Here is a 21,034-nt window from a genome sequence, read left to right as displayed (position 1 = left end):
CACTATAAGGGGGGAGATAAAGCAGAGCTGAGAAAGTTTAATGCTGAGGAGACAACCCATATTTAGAAATAATAAAGTGTCTTCCTTTGGACATTGCAGAGAGAAAATGTTCTCTGTTATTATCACCCCCATCCCATTTTTCCCCTCCGTTCTCCCTTTTTGACAACCCACACACGCCGTGATACTTCAGACACATAATTCAAGAGGAAAAACAGTTGGAATCTGGTGCACATATTCAGTATGCAAATAGTTTTGTTTTCTGTGTGTCTTCACGGTTGTTAAAATAGGCCTTTTTGTGCACCAAAGGTGGGTTCTCTCTGTTCAAGAAAAACTGAAATTAAGTTATTAGACCTTCTTTCGACTCCCATTATCATGTATCACTTTTTGTTATGATTTCCACCTGTGTTATTTTGTGGAAGTAATCAACACATTTTCTAGACAACACTGGAGGAAGCATCACAAACTTAATGGAACCTGATGTGGTTTATATTTCGATATGCTGATGTATATCTTGTATCTCCCAATGTAACTTTATCTAAATTTTAGTAGTCCTGTGCTAAGCATGTCTATGCTACCCATAAAATCAGGAGAAATAAAAATTAAAAAAACAATGTTTACAATAAAATATTTTGAGTTATATAAACAGGGTTTATTCACAATTAATTCTGTATGAATTTTTTTCTTGTGAGTAATATCAAGGTAACTGACCTTGTGTGTGAAACTGTAAATGCTGACAAAATTATTTTAGGTAAGTTCCACAGAACTGCAGAACCACACAGAATGTCAGGGATTGGAAGGGACCTCGAAAGATCATCTAGTCCAGTCCCCCTGCTGGAGCAGGAACACCCAGATGAGGTTACACAGGAATGTGTCCAGGCGGGTTTTGAATGTCTCCAGAGAAGGAGACTCCACAACCCCCCTGGGCAGCCTGTTCCAGTGCTCTGGCACCCTCACTGTAAAGAAGTTTCTTCTCAAGTTCAAGTGGAACCTCTTGTGTTCCAGTTTGTACCCATTGCCCCTTGTCCTATCACTGGTTGTCACCAAGAGGAGCCTGGCTCCATCCTCGTGACACTCACCCTTTATATATCTGTAAACATTAATAAGGTCACCCCTCAGTCTCCTCTTCTCCAAGCTAAAGAGACCCAGCTCCCTCAGCCTTTCCTCATAAGGGAGATGCTCCACTCCCTTCATCATCTTTGTTGCCCTGCGCTGGACCCTCTCCAGCAGTTCCCTGTCCTTCTTGAACTGAGGGGCCCAGAACTGGACACAATATTCCAGATGTGGTCTCACCAGGGCGGAGTAGAGGGGAAGGAGGACCTCTCTCGACCTACTAACCACCCCCCTTCTAATACACCCCAGGATGCCATTGGCCTTCCTGGCCACAAGGGCACAGTGCTGGCTCATGGTCATCCTGCTGTCCACCAGGACCCCCAGGTCCCTTTCCCCTACACTGCTCTCTAATAGGTCATTCCCCGACTTATACTGGAACCTGGGGTTGTTCCTGCCCAGATGCAAGACTCTACACTTGCCCTTGTTATATTTCATTAGATTTTTCCCTGCCCAACTCTCCAGCCTGTCCAGGTCTCGCTGGATGGCAGCGATTTCCTTGGAACAGAAATATTTTCACATTTGCTTTGTTTACATGTAGTATGTTTTGAACTTTCAGTGCAACAATCCTCAAACCAAAGAACCAAAATTAAAGGCTGCTGCCCGGATAGTTCCCGAATGGGTGGACTATGACACTGAGATACGAAAGTTAATACAGCAAATTGAAAAAGAGAAGAAAAATCTCACATCTTCCTTTCAAAAAGGTAATTTACATGCATATTCATCTGTTAGCTTTTAAAAAATGGATATTAATGTAGTTGAAATTAAGATCTGGGTCAGCAGGCACAAATGTTGTATTTGTGTTGTTTTCCCTGTTGTTAGAGAAACTGTGTGGTTTTAAGAGACGTGTGATGCCTCTTTATGTCGGAGTTACACTAAGAGGATAAAATCCTTTGTTTCCTGCTAGAATCTAAGAGAAAATCTAGTGGTGTCTTATTCTCAGACCTCAAACACAACCAACTGCTCTGCATCGTTTGAGCCACAAATATTAAATAAAGCATATTATCCTAGACCTCACTTAAGGAATCTAAAGCTAATGTCTATTAAGCAGTAGGTAGCTGAGTCTCTGTTTATTTGTCTCTGTATCTCTCACTCTGGGCTTATCTACGTGGAGCCTTTTTGCACCAAACTAAATGGTGTTTTAGTTTATGAATAGATTTTGGTTGATTTGTTTGCTTTTACTGGAATTATTTTGAACTGAATTAGTTAAATAGCAGGAGAAATAAAAAACACACTCATATAGGACTTACAGTACGACCTGACTTCTTGGAGTGATGTGAAACACACACAGAAAAAGGTGATCTCAGCTCTCAAGGTTGAAGAAAAAACTTAGCAGATAATATTTAAAGGTTTTCAGTCAGGGAACAAATTCACTTTTCACTATCAAGAGTTCTTAGTACTTCTTATTCTTTGTGAAAGCTTATGGTCAACTTTTAGCAAGGCTCGAAACATGAGGCTCATGTTGCTGAACTGACTAGTGAGCAATAAATAGAAAACAAGGGGCTTTCTCCACGTTTTACAAAACTGGTCAGTAAGTCTTTATATAACTGTGTTTTATGAGTCTTTTTTGTCCTTTGGTTACAGGTCTCAAGCACGATGAACTTTAGCGCAGCCTCTGAACAGCAGCGGGTGCAGCTCCATAGTCTGCCGTGGAGTGGACGGAAGTTGTGAATGCTACATTGGCACATTTGTAACATTCTTCAATGTGAAGTCAAATCTTTTATAACTGACGGTGTTATTTAAAATCTTTTAAATAAGATACAAAACCAGAAGACAAATCCAAAGGTACTTGATTATTTTTTTTTAATCAGTGTAGAGTAGCTTTCCTAATTTATTTAGTTTTCTTTTCCTTCGCTAAAAGTTTGCCCAGAGGATTTTAGAATGTGAAGAATGATGAGTCAAACTCTTCAAAGATGTATTGGGTCAATCTGGGGGAGAACAACACACACGTTAAATATGTACAAGAAAAATGGTTTGTGCGTATTACCTGCATTAAGCTAACGTATTTGAATAGAAATAATTTTGGTTATGTGTCCATAACCAAACCAAACCAGTTTTGTCCCTAGAGAAATACCGTGGTCACAAGAAAAAAATCTCAGCGTAGCAAAGTTAAGACATGAAAAAGTAGCTTTTCTAATTGGGGCCACGCAAATCTAAATCAACTCAGAACCTTAATAAAGCCAGGAGTGTTACTTTTCACTTCTTACGCAGAATTACTGCACTCTTGCGATTTTTAAAAGAGAATTTTTGATTCTTAGTCTCCTTTTGGTCACTTAAATAGTATGACATAAAATTCCATCATGTTTTTTTGGTTAAGATGACATTCCAAAGAGCAATTGCATCAGAAGGTCAGTACCTGCAAGCTGTTCCCTCTCAGTTTTGATCATCATCATCATCATCATCATCCTGTTTAGAACTGAAAATAAAATAACAAAAATATGTGAGTAATCAGTGGTATCTCCTATAACTTTCAAAATATGTGCTCACAAACCTGTTGCTTTAAAAATGGCCTATTGACATTGTGATCCCCCAAAAAAACAGCAGTGAAAAGCTCTTGCAATACACGGATTTGAAAACAGAGCATTTATTTCTTAAACTGAAATCTAGTGCCTTAAATACAACACGCAGGCTGTTGTTTAGGCTGTGCTGGTTTCAAAATAGGTTGGATCTGACCACAAATTCCTGTAAGAACAGCTTAATGCAGTTTTTCAGGGTAAATGCTTGGAACTGTAAAAGAGAAGGTAATTTGCAGCGAGTGGGTGAATCCACGAGGAGTTGAACAATATTTCCATGCCAGCAAATAATCGAATAAATCATCAGAAAAATGAAGCATATTTTGTACGTACTCTCATTGTCCCCAGGTGTTGGTTATTTTAAAAAAAAGTATATAAAATCATGCTTTGCCGATATTTTTCAAGTCTTAGTAATATGAGACATGCCCATTTTTTTACAGCTTTTTCTGTTTTTCGTTGCATCGCCTTGGTGCATTTTGAACAGCGTTAACATGTCGCAGATGGATTTTAAAGGGTCTGTTGTGGGTATTTGCTTTGTGTGAAATACCCAAGGAGGTATTTCCCATGTAACAAAACAGCAACAATCAGTAAATCTTGATGTCGGTTCTCTTGAGCGATCCCATTTCACTGCAGTAACTTGTTACGCTTCTTCTCCAAGGATGCCAGGATATCCTTATCTAAGGATATAGTAACGATATCAGGCAGCAACTCAAACATATTTGAACATAGAATTTAAATTTTAAGTTGGTATTTTTATACCATATAGATGGACTTAGAGTTGACTTTGTATATGCACCTTTCCTATGAAGTCAATGTATGGCAAGGAAACAACTGATATTCCTTATCAGAGAAAAACAAAAACTAAACCAAAACCATTATTCAGCTGCTCACCACCAGAAGTTAAATGTTCTTCAACTTTAAGAAACCTTAGTTCTCTTTAATTATGATTATATGGGTGGGAAATTTGTTACGCAGTGTAAGAAGTGGATAATCGATGCACTGATTTCTTGTCCGTTTTATCTATAGCATCGTGTTCTTGAAAAACTGGATTACTTCTATGGGCTTTAAAAAAGAAATAGCTCTTTAAATACTATTATTTCCTTGAGGTTACTGAAATGATTGATTAGAATATAATGTTTAGAGGTGTAATTTTCTGGAGATATTTTGAAGATTTAAAAGGTTTCATGCAGTTTTCTACAGTGTTGTAGATATTTGTAAAAAATGTTCTAAAGAATTTGTTTTTCCTGCATAATAATATTTTCAAGGAAAGCTTTTTTTTTTTTGAGATATATCTTGGTTTATAAAACAAAGAGGGTCCAGCAAATATATTCACTACTTTTCAAAGGTCTCTTTAAAGCAGCACTTTGAATCTTTAGTGTACCATTATATTTTTAATACCGAACCAATGGATTGTATATGTTGTACAAAATATTAAAAAGGTGCCACTGGAGGAAAAAAAACCCTTATTTTCTATTCTCCTATTTTGTGTTATGCAGTCAACATTAAATACTTGCTTAATAGATCCAGGGCAAAAAAACTGAAGTGTCTTTGACCTGAATAATATGTGCGGGTTACAGGGGCTTTGCCCAAATCTGGCTCAAACTGATAAATAAGCGGAGTAATATTTGAACTGGTCACATGAAGAGTTTCTATGATTTATATTCATGTTATTATCACAGCGTCTTTTCTGTGTCCCACTCTTTGTAAGATCAAGATGTAAGTTTAACACAAAATGAAAAAACCAGGTATTGTTGGTGATGTTTAGTATTGAAAATATTTCTCGGTAAGGTTCCTTTTAACCTTTTTCCTGAATCAAGCACTTGCCTTCATGCTGAGACTTTACCTTTCTAAGTTAAATAGGTGTGTTTTTTCTTTCCTGCTTATATTTTGTTGTTAAGATTTATTCTTTTGTTTAAAGTCTGGGTTTAAACATACATGAGAAAATTAGAGTGGGAGTACTCAAATATTTGTTGATGGGTAGCAGTGTCCTTTATGACATTAGATCAAATGTTTAATTGGTTTAATCCAATTGATTTAATCTGTAGTACATTGCGTAGCACCAGATGTGGGATAACACGCTTCCCTGTGTGATGGGCTGCCCTCCAGCACACGGTGGTTTTGCTGGGCTCTAATTTTTAGCAGCTACTTTTGGAGTGACACATTGACACTCTAGTTGCCATGAGGGGATGCTCCTTGTACACCACAATGAACTCTTGGTGCCTGGTGCGCTTCAAGCCTTGGCTCCAGTGCCTGTGTAATGCAGAGTGAGGAAAGGGGCCACAGCATGGGGGGAAGAAGACATTTTTCACAATGAGGGTGGTGAAACACTGTCGCAGGTTGCCCAGACAGGTGGTAGATGCCCCATCCCTGGAGACATTTCAGCCTGGATGGGGCTCTGAGCAACCTGATCTAGTTCGAAATGTCCCTGCTCATTGCAGGGGGTTGGACTAGATGACCTTTGAAATGTCCCTTCCAAGCCAAACTGTTCTATGATTCTGCACACTCATCTTACACATCCTCCACGCTCTCAGCCACCCCTCCCTGCTTCTCTCCCCCGCACTGCTGGCTGTGAGTTCCCACCTCCAGAGGGAGAGCAGAGGTGGTTCTTCCTCTCCCCTCTTGTGTCACCAGCAACTGAGGGGCCAGGGGCTTTCCTGGCTTGGGCTGCCATCCGGAATGACCAGCTGGGATTTGGTTCTGCTGCCCAGAACAGAGCCAGGTACAGGTGTGGGAGACCTTGTCAAACACTGTCCCCTACATTCAGCACCTGGCTGTACCCCTGCCCCTCTTCCAGGACCGGGGGCTGTACCCCCAGGTAGGGACTAGCTGCATCTGGCCTAAAGGGAAAAACACTTAAGTTCTGAAACCCAAGTGTGAATTACCCAAATGCTTCTTCACTCTGTACCCAAGTTGCTGCAGTTCAACCACTTCTGCAGTAGCTACTTTAATAAATGTGAATTTTGTACCTTTTTGCTGCATTTCTGCAGAGCTCTAACTCCAAACTCAGAGAGCAAGACAAGGAAAGAAGGGCAGACAAACACACTGCTGTGCTTTCTTGTCATCATAAATATCTTTATTGTGAAAAATACCATAAAATAATTCCCACAGTTCTAGAAAAAACAGTTCTTGCTTTTTTAGATTTACAATTTCATATAAAGACACTTTATAATTGGAAACATTTGATAAATCTCTGGTGAGCTTTACTTATCCTTCTTAAAACATAAAATTGCTACTTTGAGATTTGTAGAGGGGAAAAAAAAATTATTCTCCTATTTATTTTATGGATAAAAGTGTGTATTACAGAGCAAACAAACAATACCTTACAATAAGGCACTTTTATATGCAACTAACCTGCTATGCTATGCTATACTGGCTAGTTTCCAGCAAAGCTCCTACAAATCACATCCCTAAACAGAAGAATAATTCTTATTCCAAACACTGGTCTGAAAACTGAAACAAGATTAATAAAAAACAGTAAGCTGACACATTTTCTTCATACGTCACAAGTTCGAGTTCTTTATAATTCACTTTTAATCTGGTTTAATACTGACTTATTAATACATCAGTATTAAGCATGTATCAAGTAAAACACACCCCCCCTTCATTTCAAAGCAAGTTGGAAATGAGTTTATTAAAACTGAAAGAGATAATTCAACAGAGAAAGTCTGCATCTATGTGTAGGCCAATTATGGTAGCGATGCTTCATGCATATCTCAGGGTTTACAAACTACCAACACATTTATTTCAATGTTCAGTTATTGAACATTATTGCACTACAAACACCCACTAATAAATAAAAAGGCAAAATCAGCTTCCTTGTGCATCCCTCGTAACATTAACATTCAGTGCATTACCAGCACTTCATTTTCTGAAGTCACATCAGGAAATACTTCACCGTATCTGGAGGTCCTTGAAATGGAAACGTTTTCTTTTAACACTTCGCCCCAGCAGCAGCTGCTCGCTCTCGGAAAGCCTTGCTCTCCATTGTCAGGTTTGGTTTTGTTTTCAAGACTCTTGTTCTTCCGCAGAAGGAATCTACAAACAGCATTCGCGCACTAATCGCTTTGCTGCTTCTACTGACTACACTCAAGCCTTTTAATACCTGATTTTCCCTTTCCCATTCATTCGTAAAATAAGCATAGATCTTTTAGTTCCTGACTGCTTCCAGTGTGCAGCACACCAGCCTATTGCCTTGGAGCTGCTCTAACATCAGTGCCCTGGGTGAGTAATTTACTTATGAGGCGCCACTTTATTCCTTCCCTTAAAAAAATACAAAGAAATTACAAACCAAGAACCAACTTCCTCAGCTACAGCTTTTGAAAGAGAGCAGGGAGAGGGATGAGAGCAACAACTACTGAACAGGGTGGTCGTTTCAAAGCTGATGTGAAATTTCTAGCCCTCTCCAGTACACAAACATGTGGGGCTGCAGCGCCAACTGTGACTCCCCGACTCTGAACAACTCCCCCATCTCTACAAATGACAGATTGCTTGCACCGGTCCTTCACTATTAATTTAGAAACAGCCCCTTCTGTGGTGAACAAGGCAATATAAGAGTCTTTATACAGAGCAGTGACTCGCACACAACCACGTACAACTGGAAACCACCCCCCATGGCAGCAGCTGCCCACAGCTGGTCTGCTCACCCCTCGGGGACAGAGGGTGACAAGAGCCAGGAGCAGCTGTTAGATGTGAAGGCCACCTACCCGTCTTCTCCTTGGGGTGGGCAAAAAGGACACAGGTAGAGCTGTCGGTGTGGGTGGTACCACCAGCTTGTGGGGATGGACCTATGAGAACCACCCCAGCCCAGAGCAGCGTGAACAGCCCCCTGAGCATCTTCTACAGAGGTTCAACAAAAAGCTTCCAGACAGGTCAAAAGCAGAACCTGAATTTCTAGTAAGTCATTCAATTTGGAAAATACCCGACGCTAGAGTTTAACAGGCTGCTGGGGTGGTTTTGCACCATAAACCATGAGAAATCACCGTGTGCACTCTGCAGCTGGAAGACAAATTCCTGCTGAACAAACACTGACCTTTAACTTGCTGTCAAAAACATTTTACCAAGCCACACGGCCACAAGAGTTACATTTGTAAAGAGCTGAGGGAGGACACAAAGACCGTGCTTCAATAGCAACTCCAATGACAGTAATAGAAGCCCCAACTTTCAGACCAAAGGCCTAATTTGCCAATTTCACTTGTTTTACTGAGGCTGCTTACGCCTCCAAATGCCGCGAGTCCAAGTGAGAGAAGATTCCTGTCAACTGATTCTTGTTTTCCAGTTAAAATCCAATCAAGAAAACACTGATGAACTGTAATTCTTGCATTATAAGAAAATGGCTGCTGCTGAAACTCATCAGTAATGATAATACACTCTTATAGAATGAGACTATTCCCTCACAGCAGCTACAGCCCTGGTAATACCTCACACTGCATTCACACACTTCGATCAATACACTAAACCCAATACATATAGAAAAAAAAATAAACCAGACTTTTGGCTAATGGAAAGTTAGTTGTTCCTTTTGCACACAGGCAGCTCTTTTTTTGCAGTACTGTGGCTGTTACACAAAATGTAAAATTACTGCAAACAATTTCACCTGGTATTAACTCACTGTTGCATCACCCATCAGCAACTGAGTTGTTTTACGGGAGAAGGTTGGAGTCAATATCATATTCCTACAGCCCACAGTACACTCACCTCACAGCCTGTATTGGTTCTGGGTGCGGACAAAAGGAGTAACAAATTGCTGCACAGCTGGGGAAACGTCACATCAAATTGTTTGCTCAAATCTCAAGCAGATACTTTGTTAAAGTGCAGACTACACAAAAATGACACCTAAACAGCCCAAATCACATTCAGAAAAAAAGTCTTTCAACAAACATCAGGTACGTTTTGTTTTTCCTTTCCTAGCGGACAGTTACCGCCAAGGAAGTCACCCCATTTCACTTCAGGTTAGGGAATAAAGTGAGCAGAGATTTTCAAATACAATTAGTTTTCAGATACAATTGGCTTCTTCCGGAGCGATTGTTCAGCCTCGTTCAGCACGCAGCCCCTTGACCCCCCACGGCACAGCCGGCAGGAACACCCCAGGTGGGCACTCGCCTTCCCTTGCACCAATACTGAGAGACAGATCATTCCGCCCAGCACAATGACTAATGATTTGTTAACGTAGAAACTATTGTGTAACTACCCTTTCCATGTTTATTAGGCCCCGATTCCAAAAAATATTTACATGCATTTTTGCCTTTAAGCATATACTTAAGTCCTAAATTTAAGTGTTGTCCTAAGGAACCTCTTGCTGTATTTTTCCATCCATAAGAATAAACGTGTCCTGCATTTCCACCACAAATACACAGGTAGTAACAAAACCCCCCACCGGTACGAGCTTCTCAGGTTCACCACAAAGCAAACCCTTGGAACACCACAAGAAAGAAGGAGCTTTCTTCTAGTGCAGTAAGACTCTGGGTTAAGGACAACATTAGAAATTAAAGATTTTGGGTCTTGAACTGAGCGACTTTTTATTTTTTCAACGAATTAAGTAAAAAACAGCAGCAGCCACCAGGAACAGTCTTGGCTCTAGCTGAAGTGAAATTTGAATGTAAATGGTCCTCCTCCGGAGCCGAAGGGGTTGAATCCTTGCCACGTGTTCCAGTTCCTGTGGAAAGGGTTGCCCCCACCCTGCTGACTCTCCGCGTCCAGTGGGTCCTCTCCCGCATCAAACTTCCGCCTCATCTCTGAAGGAAACAAAACCAAGGTGGGATCACGGCACAAGTCGTTAGGGCAGCAACACCGAGCGTCTCTGATGGCCAATAATCCATTTAGAACCTCCCCTCGGGCCAGAGACTTTGCAGTTACCACCCGCGTTGGCAGCATGTCAAGAACCCAACCGGACATCAGATCTCCCAGGCACCACACCACTCTTCTTCCCCGCCTCCAGAGCTGAGCAGCAGACCTGACAGGGCTTCTTGCTCCCGGCAGTGAGGGCGCCCTGTCCCAACAGGAGCTGGGAACCCAGTTCCCTGCCCTCATGGAAAGCATCTGTTTGTACATCTGGGCTTTGATACAAACAACAAGCACCAATCTGGAATGTTTCTCTGGGGTACTTCAGATGCTGTTATAATCTACATGTGGTTTGTAATAGAATGTGATGCCCACATTCTAAACGTAAGCAACTCCAGAGTTGTTAAATCTTGGAGATCTGCAAGATGACATTCTAAAAAGAGGTCTTCAAAGTAATAATTATTTCTCACTTTAAACAAGTCACTGATATACAATAAATAGTTCCAGGTTTACATCTGGCTTCCTGCAATACACTGGACACAAGTACTAGTGCATTGCTTTCTCAAGGTGGGTAAAGGGAGAAAGGGAAAGGGGGAAGCTGTAATGCTTATGACTTACACTTGCTCCATTTTTACATGACTGTAAAAAAGTAATTAAAAAAAAGAAAACAAAGGAAGTCACTGCATAAGAACACTAATTACCTGGGTCAGTGAGGACTTCTTTAGCAGCTGCTATGTCAATGAATTTTTTCTCTGCTTTCTTCTTTTCTTCCTCACTCTGGAAGTTATCAGGGTGCCACTGGGATGCCAGCTTTCTGTAAGCTTTTATGATTTCTTGCTTTCGAGCATTTCTGGATGGATAAAATCATAGACAACTTAAAATTTTCTAATCCTTCATATGTCACACTAGTGACTCTACAGGTTTATTTTAAGCACTGAGACAGTAATAAAGGGCATTGGGAGAACTATGAGGTGGGAGTTGGGTTAACCTTCTGCAGGTGGCACTGAAGGTTCTATACACAAAAAAACCCAGAGGAAGCAGGCTGCAGCTTTAAACAAACATTACTCACTCTTCACCACCCGTTTACTTTACTCAGAAAGATGCTACTGCCGGCTCCTATGCAGAATACAGTTCCCAGTCTGAAGGATTTACAATTGGGTAACAAAAAGCACAAAGTAGAGATCAAATTAGTTCATGATGGGAAGGGTGACCAATACCGGTTCAAAATTGGACATTTACTTGGTTCTCATTAGAAAGAGAAGCCGTTAGTTTCTCAAGGCTAATGGCAGAAATACTTTAGATACCTTTCAAACTCTTCCAATCTATCACACTATCTGCCACAACTTTATTTTTTGTTGCCTTCAGTAATTCTTTCCATTTCTTCACCAATTCATTCATTGACTCTTGATCATCTATACTAAGAATTTCTTGCCGAGGGATTTATTTCCTTCCTTCCCGATGTATTTTCATTCTTTCTAAAGGAATTGTAAACAAATGCTACTTAAAAGCTGAACACTGCTAGACTAGTACAGTAGGAAAGGGCAGGGAGCAAGATACAGGAACAAAAACTAACACTGAGCAGAACAAATTCAAGTGATCAGCCTGAAATGCACTGGTTTAATAACCAACTTTCACACAATTATAATCTCAGATATTAATATCTCACCTTTTTACTCCTAAGATTTTATAGTAATCCCTCTTCTGTGATTGCTTCAGCATCCTCTGGGCACGTTCCAGCCCCTCCCGAATCTGCTGGTCATTTTCACTATTGGCTTGAGCAGTCTCATAGTCTTTAATAGCTTTTATAAAAAAAAAAAAAAAGTGAATGGAAAAAGATTATACAACTCTTTACAAACCTCAGGAACTCAACCACTCACCAAAACTGAAGTATATAAACAGCAAAACTTTTGTTTCAACTTGCCATGTTTTGTTTTTCCTAATCGAAATCCCTTGGAGTAGAGATTAGTGAGCAGTGTAGGGGAAAGGGACCTGGGGGTCCTGGTGGACAGCAGGATGACCATGAGCCAGCACTGTGCCCTTGTGGCCAGGAAGGCCAATGGCATCCTGGGGTGTATTAGAAGGGGGGTGGTTAGTAGATCGAGAGAGGTTCTCCTTCCCCTCTACTCTGCCCTGGTGAGACCACATCTGGAATATTGTGTCCAGTTCTGGGCCCTTCAGTTCCAGCAGGACAGGGAACTGCTGGAGAGAGTCCAGCGCAGGGCAACAAAGATGATGAAGGGAGTGGAGCATCTCCCTTATGAGGAAAGGCTGAGGGAGCTGGGGCTCTTTAGCTTGGAGAAGAGGAGACTGAGGGGTGACCTCATTAATGTTTATAAATATATGAAGGGTGAGTGTCATGAGGATGGAGCCAGGCTCTTCTCAGTGACAACCACTGGTAGGACAAGGGGTAATGGGTTCAAATTGGAATACAAGAGGTTCCACTTATATTTGAGAAGAAACTTCTTCTCAGTGAGGGTGCCAGAGCACTGGAACAGGCTGCCCAGGGAGGTTGTGGAGTCTCCTTCTCTGGAGACATTCAAAACCCGCCTGGACACATTCCTGCGTAACCTCATCTAGGTGTTCCTGCTCCAGCAGGGGGATTGGACTGGATGATCTTTCGAGGTCCCTTCCAGCCCCTGACATTCTGTGATTCTGTGAAATTAACATTCACATATAAATTAGGTAACTTTCTTTCTTTAGGTTCATCACACTTTTTGGAAAGGAAGGGGAAGGCAGGTTACTATGACAGCAATGGGTCAGAACACTCTAGTGTCTAGATGGACAAACACAACGAGCACCCAGGATGGGGATGAAACAAGTCAGGAGCAAGTTTCAGCGACAGGTATTTGAAGAGCCCACTGCACAACGTTAGTCCCGCGTTGCTGTTCAACTGAAGGATGCGCTTTACAGAGTCGTTTAATATTCTTTCCTCTCCCACAGTCTAAACTCTATCAACATGACAGAAAGCCTCTTCCTCTTTAATGACAATAAAGATGGATTTCAGATCACCAGAAAGTTCATACTCTTAGTGAAAGAAATATTTGCTTTATACATCTCTGCATAATATGCAGACAGTTACATTTTAAGGGCTTTTTTCCAAAGGCATGCTCTCACTTTTATTTCAAGAACAGCATTTCTCGGGAAGGAAAGCAAAAGAGGTTCTGTAATACCGTTATATACTCGTGAATTTTTAAGCAACTCCAGGTCTACACTTTTTCCTTTTTTAAGTAAACTATATTATTATTTTAAGTGGTAACTGAATGCTTAAGACACCAAGTTTAAATATTCTTTGATTTATCAAGGGAAGCAACTGTGGAAGTCTTTAATGAGACTGCTCTTATTTCACTGTTATTATCCTCCAAGTTTCATTTGCAGATCCAAGTCTCCCAGGTTTCTCAAGTTACACAAAGTACTTGCATCAGATTATTTCCAAGCAGATGCTATTTCTCAGCAGGTGTTACATTTGTTTTTCACTGTTTCTGAGCAAGACAGCAGGAAGTGCTAATGAATTCATATTACCCAGACATCTGATAGCACTGCAATCTTGGTTACTGAAAAAAACCAAAAACTCCAAAAAGTATTTCCACTGCCCCAACCATTTTATATGCTATTACAAACAAAACAAAATTTGAATTCATTTTCACATCACTGGACACATCATTTGCTGCTTGAACAAATACATTTGGCTTCTGCTGATATTTTTAATAGTTTGTCCAGTCATTAAAAGAACCCCAAACGGGAGCGTACACTAATGCATGTGCCAAATATAAGCTCTTGATACTGATAAAAATAATGAAAATATAGAGATTTCATTATGCTGCTTTACCACTCCAGTAATTTTAGCACCAGCGCACTTAATCAGCTTCCTGTAGTAATGGGAGGTCCCATCACAACATCGCACCAAACGCAGATCAGATTGTCTGACTTCCCCGAGCACCACGTCATGTCCAGCACAGGCCGCTGCTGGAAACCGAGCTGCTCCAGGCTCAGCTATTTGCAGCGACAGTGCTAGATTTCTCTTTCTTTTTAATTGAGTCCCTTATTTAAAGGCTGCAGGTATTAAGCATAAGGGAAGGTACGTTCTTTAGTGCTGCACACCACAGAGGGAACACAACCAGTACACTTTGCACTTTCTTTCAGTTGGAAGAGACTTCTATTTGCTGGTACTCTCCAGTGCAGGATTTCCCCCTGTCAGCGAGCTAATGGCTCTGCACACCGGAGAGGTGAGGGGTGGAAGCAGGATGACAGCTTCCTGACCACCAGAGGCTTGCTATGAAACCAGGAGACTTATTTCTAACTCACAGGATGTCGAGCGAGGTATTTAATCAATTCCTCTCAGTCACTGTTTCCAAAAGCACTAGTACCTCACAAACCAATGCAAGAATCCCTGCTGCTTTTTACCGGCCTGATATTTCACAGAACTTCCTTTATTTCTTTAACCCTGTCCCACAACACAAAAGGAACAACCAGTTTCCAGTATCATTCTCAATTTAAATACTTTGGTCAAGTCTAACCCTCCTTCTTTCAATACAGGAGTCTCACAATATCTCCAATAGTAATTCCATAGTGTCTCTACCTTAGCTGGCCTTCCTATCTTACCTGCATCTTTAAAACAGAGTGACCAAGACTGGCCATTATTCCATATGCAGAATGAATTTCCTATCAAACACAACTATGGACAACCTACATCATGCCAACTCTGTTAGGGGAACTGAACCAGTTATGCTCTCATTGAAAATAGGGACCATTTCATCTACACTAGTATGGTGGGTGAGAAAAAAGCCACCAAAGGACTTTTTTTCTTCTTTGACAAAATTTGTGCTGTATACTTTAGACAGATAGACTCCTGTACTTAGGAGGTAAGCCACAAAAGGAACTCATTACACATCTATGTCTGCAGACAAGCCCTGAATCTCAAGTGATTATAAAGTAATTAAAACCATTTGATAAGAATCAGAACTCAGCTATACATAACTGAAGTGCATCTTGACCATTTAACAATAATTGCCTTCAAAGTTCTGAGTGACAAGTACTTGGAAACTTCCTGTATTTAAACAGGAAAATAGGTACCTCCAGCTTGAAATTTTCTCAGAGAAGAATGAGAATCGGTTTGCCCCTTTAAATCTGAGACTACAATTTTAATCGCTCTGCTGTTCACTACAGCCGAGAGAAACCAGCCATCATTTTATAGCAGTTAAAACTGAAGGATAAGTGAAGACACCTTCAGGCAGAGAACATTAATGGCCTATAATACTGTTTATGGAGGCTCTGCTGGAAGACAGAGTTTAACTACAACCATCTCACTACTACCAAGGGCAGCAGGAAGGCTGGGGATATGCTAAACAACACTCAGAGCCAGGCTAGGCCAAGCCCAGCAGGCTCCAGCCCAGGAAATAAACTCTCCCAGATACCAGGTGTTTCCTTATATCCCGTCATAGGGAGGGATTTGCTCCTGAACAAGATCAAATAGATTCTGTACATTTGTGCAGGACCTTGTTACAAAACTTTCTTTCCCCCCCCTCTAATTTGCAAGAGTTGCCCGATTCTCTCACCCTAGAAGAAGCAGAAATAGATGAGGATTTAACAGAAGATAATGTTAGAAAGATCCAAATTGAGATTCATCAGTTTCAGGAAAAGAAGTTTCAAGATCAGTTCTGTCCACTAGTAAGAAGCAAAAGGTACATCTAAGAGGGCTCACAGCAGGGCCTGTTTGGCCTCTCTCTCTTTGTACCCTCCTCTAAACTGAAGATTCATACACCTTGAGGGGAAAAAATAACCTTAAAATGTTTGGGTTCTCCTTCTGCTGATACTCCTTCCTCTTAAATCAAAAACCTTTGTACAAGCTGTAATCTATGTAGATTTGTAATCTGTACCTTTGAATTCTGTACTTTTGTTTAGGGAAGTGTTTATTTTGTTTTGGTTTTTAATTCACTTGTAAATCGACTCTTCCCAGTGCTGACTGAGCTTACTTCCACTGTACTGAAGTACAGAAACGTATGGGGAAATGCCCATAGCAGGGGCCTCCTCACTGTGAAATCTTCCTGAGCCTTAACTTTGAGGTTGACACTGCAGTTCTAAACAAAAGATGGGAAAACTGTACTCTAAGAAAAACAGAAAGACAATTTTTCCTCACACTTTGGGTTGTTTTTAAGCAATTCCTTTGTACAAAGGTCATCAGTTCTCTGAAATGCTGTTGTCTCCCACCCATTTTCTTAAAAGGGGGAAGAAGGTTTGCCAGCCTCAGCAAAGAGAGCCTAGGTCTAGGTCATTTCAGAGGTACAAGGTCTGCAGGGCTGATACAGAGGACTGCCTGAAACCACCCACCAGTCCTCTTTATACCCTGTTTTTATTAGAGTCAAGGAAGCCTAAAAAAGAATGAAATAGGTATGTCATTTTTGAAGTGAACTTCAGGACGTGAGCACTGTCATTTATCAGTGATTAATTTCTCAGAAAGACAAAAAAAAAAAATCTGAGTATGATATTAATGAGAACAGCTGCCTTCATGAAATTTTAAATAGCAAAGATTTTTTTTGTTCAGTTGTAAAGCAACCAGCAGCAGAGTACAGAAAAGGAAATTTGTTCTATGAGTATTAAAATTAATGGAACTAGCTTTCTGCACATTTAAAGCCTACAAGTCCTTTCCCTCATAACATGTGACTGACACAGCCCAATACTTCAAAAACAGCTTTGTGACTTAGCACAGGGGTGAAACAGATTGTCCAAATTTCCTTCTCAAGCCTGATTTCTTGTGGAAATGAGATCTGCTAAATTAAATTTTGAAGATTTTTTTTTCATCGTACATTAGCACTTCATACTCTTAAAGAAGCCAGACAACAACATAATGGTGTACTTGTAGACACATGTTACTACTTTCCAAGGCTGTATATGGGACCACATAACACTATGCATTTTATGAAAACCCCATGTGGAAAATGCAGCTTTGAGTATCATGGAATCGTAGGATGAACTGAGTTGGAAGGGACCCATAAGGATCATTGAGTCCAGCTCCTGTCCCTGCACAGGACAACCCCGCAGTCCACACCACGTGTCTGAATAGAATCAGCTTCCTGCTCTTTGCAGCACTACAGAGACACATGAAGGTGAAGCCTTGGCTGGTATCTTCTGCCCTCAGCATATGCTGGGGGATAGAACAGCATTGTTTCCTGCTGCCATCTAAAGACAGTAAAATGAGTTCCTAAAATGCATTTACATGGCTATAATCACTTTTTATCTCTAAATGCAATTGTCTGACGTTGCTGATTATATAAATGTGTTTAAGTTGAGTAAGCTGAATGTAGCCCACTGTCATAAAGACAACTCCGCTGTAGATAAAACAAGTACATTCCACGTACACTAATCAAGACAAAATTACCAGTAGATATTTTTGTAAATCTGCAACTACCAGTGCTGATTAGGGATAACAACATGGTGTAGAATCAAAGTGCATGTTAAAAAGTTTTGAAACACAGACTGCATTTTAAATGCCCATTAAAGAAGTATGTGCAAACCGCATACAACTGTACCTTCTTCATACAGGTCTTCCAGCAAATAAGCTTCTGCTCTGTCTTTCAGGGCATTTACGTTGGTTGGTTCCAGTTGCAGAACTTCTGTACAAACTTTTATGGCTTCTGTAGGTTGCTGATTCTAGAGAAGAGACAGTACAACAGAATTCATATAGTTCTGGGGTTTGTTTGTTTGTTTCTTTGTTTTAAAGAAATTAACAGTGTGAGATCAGCCAAATTACCTTTGATAAACAGTGACAGATCCTTTCTTTGGCACGAGTAGCATAAATGGCAACATCTGGCTCAGTTTTCATTACAGAATCGTACTTATTGATAGCATCTTCATACCTGTTTTAAATCATAAAGATAAGCATAATATCATGAAATGTAATAACTATTTCAGGACGTTGTGGTTTATTTATAAATTTTAACATTCACAGATTTTCACATGCTTCTAGCAATGCACCTTAACTCTAATAGGTGTGGTGCAAGACAACAGTTCAAAGAAAGCTTTCAGCCACTGCAAGAGTTACATCCCCATTCCCTTTCCCGTGCTATGGGACAGAAAAGCGGGCACTACACCTGGCAGGCTTCTGCAGATGATAATGACTACCATCCCTCAGTGCGCACAGGCAGTCTCTAGATCTGCCTTCTTTACAACACATCACTCTGCTCTTGGAAAACACCATCTCCCTCTCCAATATCTGAGCCGGACTCGGTCTGGAGTCTCGCTGTGAGCACAGTACTATTTGCATTTCTTGGTACGAAAAAGACAAAGTTTTTTAGGCCAGCTTGAATCAGGCTGTTGTTTTCTCCCTTCCTTGTTTTCTCCCTTCTTCTCCAAAAGTCACATAGTAAAATGTATTTTTGCTATGAAGGTTTCAAAGATGCAAAAATTCCGTGGTTGGAGTAAGAAATGAATTAGAACATTCACCTAAAAATGCAATGACTGAACCGAGGGTTGGTACAAGCTAAAAGAAATACAGGGTCTCAGAAGACTCCCTGCTGATATTGCATTAAAATAGAAGACTAAAGTGAAAAGCGTCCAAACAAACTGCTGACTTAAAACTGTCTGCAGTTGCACTGATTCATGCTCCTGATGTACTTTGTTTTAAAAAGCCACCTTGACAACATTTAATCACTTGTTAAGGGTCCTTATAGTTGGATGTCATGTGCTTGGAAACCCATAAAACTGAAATAAAGCAAGAAGTAGAAGAATACAGAGAAATTGTCTATCATGTAACAGGGTGCATAAAAGAAGCCCACCAGTCAGATCCACTTTTGCTATCAAGGCACTGCACATTTACTAGGTGGTTTTAGTCTGAAGATGTGCTCCTTTAATCACAGAAGAGTTGAGGTTGGAAGAGACTTCCGGAGGTCAGCTGGTCCAACAGCCCTGCTCAAGCAGGGTCACCTAGAGCTGGTTGCCCAGAACTGTGTTCAGATGGATTCTGAATATCTACAAAGTGAGGAGACTTCACAGCCTCTCTGGGCAACCTGCACCAGTGGAAAGGAGAGGGTGGTGGGAAGCATTTCCTTATGTTCAAAAGGAATTTCCTGTTTCAGGTTGTGCCCGTTGCCTCTTGTCATGTCACTGGGCACCACTGAGAAGAACCTGGCTCCACCTTCTTTGCATCCTCCCTTCAGGTATTTATATACATTTATAAACGCATTGATGAGACCCCTCCTGTAGCAGAAAAGGCTCAGGGGGAACAGTCCCAGCTCTCTCAGCCTTTCCTCACAGGAGAGAGATGCTCAGTCCCCTTCATCATCTTTGTGGCACTTCTCTGGACTTTCTCAGTAGCTTCACCTCTCTTGTCTGAGAGCCCAGCACTCCAGAGCTAACAAATATTATCCCCATCTTGTCTTGCTACCCACTCTACAAAGAAGCACTCAAAGAGAAGAGAGTAACATCAGAAGGAATCAGAATAGGGTTGTCACTAGGCGAGTCAATATTTATTTTAATTGTAATTTGAGAGCTATGCTCAGTTATCCACTTCAACTAATAGATGCAAAAAGCATCACTTAATCAGCTCCTCAATCAGTAGTGATTTTTTTTTTTACCTTTTTTTTATATATACAGCAGTGAACACTTACCTGCCTTCTCTGATTAATTCCTCTGCTGACTCAATCTGCTTATTGAGTTTCTTTACTTGCTTATAAAGAGAGAAGCATTGCTTATGGTCCTGGTCCAGCTTCAGACACTCCCGGACTTCACTTTTCACGGGGAGGAGGAAAAGGGGATGGCGGAAAAAAAGAAAAAAGTCACCACAAAACAGAAAGACATCAGCACACATGAAATTTCACCTAGAGATGCACACACAATACAGCATCTATAAACTCTCCAGAACAACAGTTGACTTCTTTACATGGTTTCTCCCTTCATCCGAAAATGAATTTAAAGTGAGAGGAAAAAACAACAACAAATCCCTTCTAGAACATAGTAATATTTGCCTGGTTTTAAGTATTTTGTATTGCCAAATACGCAAAGATTGAGAAGTGTTACATTAATAACTGACTAAGCAGAAGACAAATATACCCTGGGAAAAAATTATTTTCAGCAGTTATCAGAAAAAAATTGTTCATAGTTTTCCTGTATATTTAACTCAGTTATATTACAAAATACCTGTGTAGACATATATTTTATCCTGCCTGAAACACCCAAAGCTCAGGTAAGATCCAAACCACCTCTTGATGGAATATCAGCCACACCTGGGCCTGATTTTTCACTGTACTGTTTAATCAGACTCTGATTAGGGCAGATACCTCTTAACATAGTCAAGTCTTTAAAAAAAACACGCCAGAATGCAGTCATATGAAAGAATAAAAGTTATGTATCCTATATAGTCATCATAGTACAACCAAGGGGTTATTTTCCGAAAGAGATAGCAAAATTTTTTTTTTCTTAAAGAGAGACAAAATTAACTACTAGTTGAAAATCATTAAGCCTGTCAAGGTAAGAGGAAGCAGCTAAGGAAAGGACAAGATTAATCACCCAGCAAGTCCCTGAGCTACAGAACTCTTTCTTAGTACATCTTATGACACAAAGAAAATGAATAAATAAATAACAATAAAGAAGAGAGGCTTATCCCTGCATTCTGATACCATCCTGTTCTCCAACAGCTATCTCAACTT

General features: G+C 40.6%; 2 protein-coding genes across 2 annotated transcripts in view; one reads left to right on the top strand and one right to left on the bottom strand.

The window, feature by feature from the left end:
• UGGT2 (UDP-glucose glycoprotein glucosyltransferase 2) overlaps positions 1-5,080 on the top strand; it is an 83,784-nt gene extending 78,704 nt beyond the window's left edge. Inside the window, exons 38-39 of the mRNA XM_065057097.1 lie at positions 1,667-1,811; positions 2,692-5,080. Coding sequence (XP_064913169.1) covers positions 1,667-1,811; positions 2,692-2,714 — 168 coding nt within the window. The 3' untranslated portion in view covers positions 2,715-5,080. The remainder of the gene's footprint in view (positions 1-1,666; positions 1,812-2,691) is intronic.
• Positions 5,081-6,668: 1,588 nt separating this feature from the next.
• DNAJC3 (DnaJ heat shock protein family (Hsp40) member C3) overlaps positions 6,669-21,034 on the bottom strand; it is a 37,921-nt gene continuing 23,555 nt past the window's right edge. Inside the window, exons 7-12 of the mRNA XM_065057119.1 lie at positions 19,997-20,116; positions 18,142-18,247; positions 17,921-18,041; positions 12,064-12,196; positions 11,099-11,247; positions 6,669-10,351 (exon numbers count right to left, since the gene is read on the bottom strand). Of these exons, the coding sequence (XP_064913191.1) occupies positions 10,194-10,351; positions 11,099-11,247; positions 12,064-12,196; positions 17,921-18,041; positions 18,142-18,247; positions 19,997-20,116 (787 nt within the window). The 3' untranslated portion in view covers positions 6,669-10,193. The remainder of the gene's footprint in view (positions 10,352-11,098; positions 11,248-12,063; positions 12,197-17,920; positions 18,042-18,141; positions 18,248-19,996; positions 20,117-21,034) is intronic.

The sequence above is a fragment of the Columba livia genome, chromosome 1 (assembly GCF_036013475.1).
Source record: "Columba livia isolate bColLiv1 breed racing homer chromosome 1, bColLiv1.pat.W.v2, whole genome shotgun sequence".
In the NCBI taxonomy this organism is placed as follows: Eukaryota; Metazoa; Chordata; class Aves; order Columbiformes; family Columbidae; genus Columba; species Columba livia.
Note: the sequence above shows the minus strand (reverse complement) of the source record. Positions and strands in the feature narration are given on the sequence as shown.